Below are 8,017 nucleotides of genomic sequence, written 5' to 3' on the forward strand. Positions count from 1 at the left end.
GATGACTTCCCAGAACATCTACAATAAGCAAATTGGCCAACCATCTGTGCAAAAAGGAGTGTAACTTAGAGAAAAAAATAAACAGATCCCCAGTCCAACAGTGGAACAGCACACCTGATCAAACATGAGTCTAAGCGTGAAAACATTCTGGTTTGAATATAGCGAAAAAGAATATGCAGACCAGGAAGAGTGACGTTAATCAAAGCTATCTGGATATATCTAACACTTCTGTACACAGCTCAGTATTCAAGTGCATTTTTGAGTTATTGATAACATTCAAGGCACACCTCCAATAAACATTATTGACATGCCAGATGCTGGACTACCTGTCTATGTGTATTTTTCATGTCACAGACGTACAGTTAGAGCACCCTATCAGAAAGTACCAAATTACATCTTAAAACCTGAGATATTTCAGACTCTGCTTCTAGCAAAGAAGCATGAGAAAATACCTACTTATAAGGGTTAATCTCAGTTAAGGACTTACTACTACTTCTTCAGTGGAGTCACTAAGCAAAGACTAAAAGATTAATGGGACCCCAGTCAAGGAAAATCCAATCTAGCCTCTGTTTACACACTTAGCTGGAGCTGGGGGCCTCTAGTCCATGCTCCCAATACTGTTTCATAGTATATGGTAAGAAAAATATAGCACATTACATAAACCGTATTAAAAAAAGCAAGTCAAAGAGGTCTCAATCTCTCTCCTATTGATCCTCCTGAAAGACATGGGATACTCCTCTGCCATATATTTAATTTAACATATTCATTTCCTTCCAGTTTCCCCTTCCTACCTGTTTCCTATTATATTCATCTTTATCAGTTGGTTATACTCGCAATGGAAGTAAGAGTTATCAGAATTCAAACACATTTGTGAAATTGAAAATGGTGCTTACTTATCCTTAAAGGGTTGAATTCGACATTAAAAGCAGTAAGAAGACATTTCCTATGTTGATGCCAATGACTTCTATGTAATACATCATCTGGACAGACTACAACACAACCAGTGAGACAATCTCAGTGTCAGTTTGGTACTCATGTTGACAGGCAGCACATGGTAGAGGCCATTAAGTGCAAAGCACTGGTTTTATCTCAAAAACTGAACCTATTTTCAAGGGGAGCAGCTGGGATGTTACATAAAGAAACAGGATTTAATATCTTGCTTTTCTTATTCAGTGTCAGAAAAGTATTGCTTTCCATTTCTATATACAAAGTAGACTGAAAGAAAGGTCTGACTAATGACAGTTGCTTCTATGTCACATTTATTCTGTGTGCAGAGTTTGGGAAAAATACAGTAATTCTTGCAGAAAACATAATAAAATTATAGATCAGTAGAAAATATTTTAAAAAACTGTGGTTTTCATTTTTGAAAACAGAGAAAGTGATCTGAATGATACAAGATCAGTAACAGGAGCTGTAGGCTTTCATTCAGAAGTGACTTGTTTGCATCCAACACAAATTTGCAGTGACCATTTACCACCTAACAGCTGTTCAGCAGCCTATACATGATGATATGGTAGCTCCTGTTGGAGAGGTGTCCAGGTGACAGTCACAGTTAGTTACCATCCCTGCTGGCAGTCTCAAATAGCATAATGGAACAGTAAGACCTAGAGACCACAGTAGCCTGTGTCTTCTAGAAAGCAATTTCAGAACAGGACAACAAAAAGGTAATTCTGAAATTAGCAGTGTCTACCAAATGTGTAACAGGATGTCAATTTAAGGTGTAGTCAATATAATATTTTTCATGAGAACTTGTGGTTTAACCCCAGTCAGCAGCCAAGCACTACACAGCCACTCTCTCACTCCCCCACCAGTGGGATTGGGGAAAGAATCAGCAGGGTAAAGTGAGAAAAGTCACTGGTTGAGATAAAGGCAATTTAATGGGGAAAGCAAAAGCCGTGCATGCAAGCAAAGCAAAGCAAGGAATTAATTCACCATTCCCATGGGCAGGCAGGTGTTCAGCCATCCCCAGGGAAGCAGGAGTCCATCACAAGTAACAGTTATTCAGGAAGACAAACGCCATCGCTCCAAACCTCCCCCCAGTTTATATACTGAGCCTGATGTCATACGAATATCCCTGGAGTCACCTGTCCCACCTGTGTCCTTCCGTACATACCCAGTCTCCTCACCAGCATGGCAGTACAAAAAGCAGAAAAGGCCTTAACCCTGCGTAAGCACTGCTCAGTAGTAACAAAAATATCTCATTATTATCAATGGTGTGTGTAGCACAAATACAAAACATAGCCCCATACTAGCCACTGTGAAGAAAACTAACTCTACCTCAGCCCAAACCAGGACTATCTGCATTTTGCATGGCTCCACGTAAAATCTTCGAGACACCTTTTTTTTATTTATGCTAAGGGGTTTTTCTGCTAAACAAATTCCACAGATTGAAATGGCAGGCTGCAGAATCAGCCATTTAATATAACCTACCAGTATCTTCTCATTACAATGTACTTATTTTGTACTCTGACAGCAAAAGAAATAATAAATTAGGAGATTGCCTCTTTCCATTCCTTCTTACTGTGAAAGAACTTGTACTTACAATGCAGAACTGTAGAGTTACAGGAAATATTTTGCATTTTGGAGGTTTATATTCTTTTTTCCTACTACTATCACCATTTAGTCAGCATAAATGCTGGGCTTCATACTGCTCTCTTCCACACACAATATTTAAAACAAGAAGGTCAATTTTCCAAGTACTATTTCCAAGTACTATTCAGTTTTGGTGGTTCCTTTCAAAAAAACCCATTTGCTCAGCCTTAGAATTATTACCTTCACAGAACAGCATAGAGCTCTAATGTTCTATTCCTTATGCTTACAAAACAGTATAAAATAAGGAAAACCAAAAGCTCATAACAGCCACAACTTTGCTAAAAGCTGAATCATATGTTGTTTAAAAAGTTACCATTTACATATAAAAAGCTCCTCTATTTACAGCAGAGTCAGCCGAATAAATGCACTAAAAAGTACTTCTGAATCAAAACGATGTTATTTAGATTCCTGATGTAGCATGCAGCTGTGATACCACAGAAAATTTCTTTACTCTTACCAAACTTTCTAACATGGTAAAATGCATATTCCACTTACAAACAAGAAAAAAATAATTCATTTTACCTTTACAATGTGAGGCATTCACTGTAGATACCTCTCTCTGGTCTACTACTGTTCATTAAAGAAGTATGTGGGACGCATGTCTGGGATCCAAAAATGTCACAACTCCTTTAATTCTAAATTGCCATTGAAGGTGGCCACCCCCTACCAGGACAACCTTCTGAGGGTGTTTTTTCTTTTACTGATGTTTCTGCTAAGTAAGCTAACTAACTCCTTGTTGATGACACCAAAGACCATAAACAGCCTATTTCTACTACTTCATTTTTGTCTTCGCCTGTTGAGAGCCTACCAAATCATACCATTTTTCTTCAGTTGAAAAATATTGCATTATATTTATCACTATAGCAACTAACTTAATTGATTTGATGCAGGTTTCTCTTCGACCATAGGATGGAGCCACTATCCCTAAGTATAATCTAAACATTTAAGAAAGAAAAAATTATCAGTTTATCATTTTACCACATCAATGGGAATATAATTGGGCTTCAGACATTAAAGTATAAATGACAGCCTAATGGGCTGTACATGTACACCCAGAACATGCTTTATAAATACGCTTATCTGCAAGTGGAACTCAGAGTATCATGTTTACTGGTTGTTCTCAGTAATAGGGATGACTATTGCACAACAATTTCCAGAAACAAAGATTGCCAAAGTAATTAGGAGAAGGAGAAGCAATGTTCATATAACTGATTCAGGAATAAGCTTTGTCATCCTAACAGATTAGAAATGCATATAAGCAAGGTAGATCAAAAATTTTATTTACAGTGCTATAAAAAAATGGAAAAATGGAAAAGTTCTAATTTTGTTTTTGAAGCTGCAGAGATTGATTGTAGTAAAATGATACAGTGAGAGAGAATCCAATATGAGGTTCATGAAATTAGTTTGATAATATTTCACCTTTATTGTTTTTTACAGAATGCTGCTTGATATCAGAAATTTAAATAGGTATACTTCCACATACCTGAATATATTGTGCGTGGAAAAATACAGAACACCTTACATAGTCAAGTTCTTTCCTTTTACTTTCTAAGAAATATGGCAAGCCTGTTATTTTTAAAACATTTTTAAAATCATCATGTCTCCCTCCACACCCAGTTATACTTTTCTTCAAAAAAGGCATCAGGTGAAAAAAGTCTGGTTAAACTTTAGCTGATTTTTGAAAGAATTCATAAAATTTGAAGTGCTACTTTAGCTAGAAACGGCTTCATTTTTTTAAATCTTGATTTTAAACACCTTCCCTCTTTCCACAGAGCAAAAAACATTTTTTGCAATGTTTCAAATATTACCGCTAGAAAAAACGTTCATGGTGCTTCATTAACATTTGGAATTGCAGTTGTCAAATCAGCGAAGCATTACATAAATGGTAGAGTGTTTTGACACTGCATATTTTAAGCTGCATGATGCTTTTCAGTGCTATATGAAATGAAGAGCGTACTACATGTTTGAGGAACACCAACTACGCTGGCTGAGAGAACTGATCAGAAACTGGTCCCTTAAGCACATCAGAAAATGCCTTCAGATTATCAGCCAACATTTGCATTGTACAGCATCAGTAAACAATGCAAAAAATAAACAATGCACAATATGTAATAATGCAAAGGGACAACTTCATTCCTTAGAACAAAACGTTGTCAAACCTCTCACTGCTGAACATAAATATTTTTGTAAGTGTCAGAGTTTATGGTTAACTCTTTCTGAGGCCCTGCTAATAGAAAATATATGCACAGAAGAACTCACATCTTCTCATAAAAAGCCTGGGACTCTCCAGGCATTTCTAGCACAAACTTAATAAAATATTTCTTATTACTAACATCCAGATAAATTCCCTTTACACTTAAACTACTCATCCTGTAATATGCACTCCCAGCATACACATAAATTCTTTTAAATCTTACTACATTGTTTAGTATATCCTCTATATGAAGAGATTGAATATGGCATTATGAACAAAATTATATTATTATTTAAAAGTGTGGCCAATTTAATGTGTTTTTTTAATAAGAAGTGTAATGTAAAATGTGTTAAATTAAAAAATAATTACAAAATATGTTATTCTTTTTGGAATAAGCCATTTACACTGTCACCAGTATGAAGACTTCTTGTAATATGCAAATAAAAGTGAATTACAGGTTCTCTTAATCAATTAAAATTTTGTTTCAGAAAAAAGAACCAAAACAAAATACACAGAGAAATGTGAATATAATATATTTGGAGGGAATGGAATATAGGGTTAAGAAATGCAGCAGTATGCTCCTGGAAAACAGCATCTATTTCCTATTCATCATAACCTACACCTATTACAGCTCAACAAGATAAGTCTACAAAATCTTTTATGCGACAGCTAATGAAATGAATACACACCATAGGTAAATTACAGACCTCTTCATCTTAGGTTAGGAAAATACACTGTAGATTCATTTTGGCAAAGCTGTGCAGGTCTCTCCTGATAAATTACATATTTTTTTATTATCGCATAGAAACAGTTCTGTCTATTCCCTTTGAAGCTTTCCCACTCTGGTACTATGGACTAACTTGCATTCAACAGAAGTATGGGCATTAACTCTATTTACATTATTTAACTGCTTGAAAATGATTCTTGCCAAGAGCAAAACAAACAAACAAACAAACCTGGAAAAAATAGACCTTTAAAAGCATTATGTACTTGATTCTTACAGATACCTTATCCACCACTCAATGTGATTAATCGACAATCTATCAAGCCTGAAAAAAAATACACAAAACTCTGATAGCCTGAGATGCAGCTCTGAAACTGACAAAACTAACTAAACTGCTGAGGATATGCCAAGGAAGTGGCAGGGTTTGTTCCAATGGAATTTCAGTCAGAGAATCACATATGATCCCAGGGATGTTGACACCTCTCACTTGATTAAGTTTGTGCTTCCTAAAAGGATGAACATAAACAAAACAGTTCCTTTTCATGGACGATGAATGGATGGAGTTAGGAGAGTGTATACACGGAGAGAGCAGTCTGGGAGAAATCTGGTAGCATCTGATAATAAACAGTGAACAGTGCATCACAGTTACTACCGCTACAAAGTTTGTTTCTAAAATCCAAGAGATGTTACTGTTTGGACTGGAAATGCCACATCTACAACCTAAGGACATCTCATTCTCCTGAGAAGCAGCAGTACTAAAGTGTCGGTCTACCTGCTTTACCATAAGGGAATGACGAGAGACGTGTTGAGGGGCAAGTCTAAGACAAAGTACCTATGCCTGCCAGCTTCAGAGCTTGGCCTTTGCCAGAAGCATTACCACAGGTGGGAAGGGCGCAGACCTATGCCCAGCAAACGCACCACAACAAATATGTACTTACTGCAGTAAGCAATTAGGAGACTGGCCAGGATCATGATAACCCAGAAAGTTGAGGACATGCTTGGCAAGGTGCTGGCATCTTTCCTACTGCTTCTCCTGGGAGATGGAGCCATTGAAGCCACTTCCCCGGTGGGGGGGAAAGTCAGACAGTTTCACCAGCCAGCTCTTCCCTTGACTGATGGCCTTTCTCCAGGTGTAATCCTCAAGGAAGGCATCTTCCATCGACCCTGTGGTTTATCATCAGCAACATGGTTCTGTTGCAGGAATCATCTTCCAGCCAGAAAGCCAAGACGACTCTAACGCCTGCGAGACTTGGGCGCAGTGGCCACAGCCAGGTTTCCTCTTGTCACTGTGGTGGGATTCACTGGCGTGGAGGGTTTCACTGCGGCTTGGACGCCACGCGTGCTGCTGAGCTTCGAAGATGTCCCACGAACGACCCTCTTTTTACTTTTCTTTTTTCTCTCCTTTCCTTTTTTAATTTGCAGAAGTTGTTCCGCTTGTTCTCCTCTCCCCCGCCTCCCCGCTCCCTGGGGCAGCCCCCGCCGGTGGGCGCGGGCCCTAGCGGTGCTGGCGCGGGGCCTCCCCCGCCCGCCCGCCGCTCTAGGGCGACCCCCGCTCAGGGCGCCGCCGCCGCCCAGCGCAGGGCAGCATGTCCGCGGGGGGCGCCGGCACCGAGGGGCGAGGGCAGACCGGGGCCAGCGCCGCCTGCCCGCGGGGCAGGGCTCGGCCGGGCAGTTCCGCGGGGCGAGGGCGATCCGCGCCCCAGCGCAGCGCCCGCGGGGGAGCGGGGGGCGGCGGTGCCCGCCAGCTGCCGAGAGCAGCGGCGGAGCCGGACAGCCCCGTTCCCCCCACCCAGTCCAGCCTGAGCTCCCCTCCCGGCCGGTCCTGCGGCTCGACGGGGCGAGAGGCGGCCGGGACACTTCAGGTAGAGGGTCGCGGTGGCAGGTTTCTTCCTCTCCTCTCCGTGCGCCGCCCGCTCCGCTCTCAGGTTCTGCCGCTATAGCGGCGCCGGCCCTTCAAGTAACGAGAACCAGGAGGAGGAGGAGGGGGCCGGCGGTCACGCCCACAGGTGCACAGCGCTCGGAGCACAGCGGTCCTTCCCCCGCTCCGCCAGCGCGTCCCCGCCGGAGGAGCGCTCCCGCACCGGGTCCCGCATCGCCTCCGGACCCGCTCCGGCCCCCGCTCCCCCGCTCGCGGGGCGGTGCCGCGCCCGGCGGGTGCGGGGAGGGAGGGACCGCGGGGGGACTGTTCCCACAGCCGCGGCTCCCGGCCCTCCGGGGCAGGCGGTGGTAGCTGGGGCCGAGGGGCGGGGGGGCGAGCCCTTTGGCTCAGCGGGGGCAGAGCAGGGTCCGGCCCCAGTGTCTGCCCACGGCCTCCCGCGGAGCGGCGGCTCGGGGGAGCCGCCGGGCGGGGAAGGGAGCGGGGGCAGTGCCTGCCCGGAGCTCTCTCGAGGAATCTCTGTTCCCGACTGAGACGGGGTCTCGACTGAAAGTCGCCCAGGGAACTCTCTCTCTCCGCCCCCTCACCTGCACGGTGCGGCTCGAAGTCTCCACGGTGCATCCCGCCTAGA

At 42.9% G+C, this 8,017-nt stretch overlaps 1 protein-coding gene across 9 annotated transcripts in view; it reads right to left on the reverse strand.

Moving 5' to 3' along the window:
• The window catches only part of FAM19A5 (family with sequence similarity 19 member A5, C-C motif chemokine like), a 505,659-nt gene extending 498,398 nt beyond the window's left edge, over nt 1-7,261 (reverse strand). For 5 of the 9 annotated variants that reach the window (XR_003533583.1, XR_003533581.1, XR_003533580.1 and 2 more), the window contains exon 1: nt 6,449-7,257. Coding sequence is in view for 4 of the 9 variants with exons in the window: in XM_027679254.1 (XP_027535055.1) it covers nt 6,449-6,560 (112 nt within the window). In the remaining 5 variants the exon portion in view is untranslated. Of the gene's footprint in view, nt 1-6,448 lie in introns of all 9 variants that reach the window. The other 4 variants (XR_003533584.1, XM_027679255.1, XM_027679252.1 and 1 more) reach the window with 2 other exon arrangements.
• Nucleotides 7,262-8,017: the final 756 nt, after the last annotated feature.

The sequence above is a fragment of the Neopelma chrysocephalum genome, unplaced genomic scaffold, assembly GCF_003984885.1.
Source record: "Neopelma chrysocephalum unplaced genomic scaffold, ASM398488v2 Primary Assembly neopelma1_45, whole genome shotgun sequence".
Classification (NCBI taxonomy): domain Eukaryota; kingdom Metazoa; phylum Chordata; class Aves; order Passeriformes; family Pipridae; genus Neopelma; species Neopelma chrysocephalum.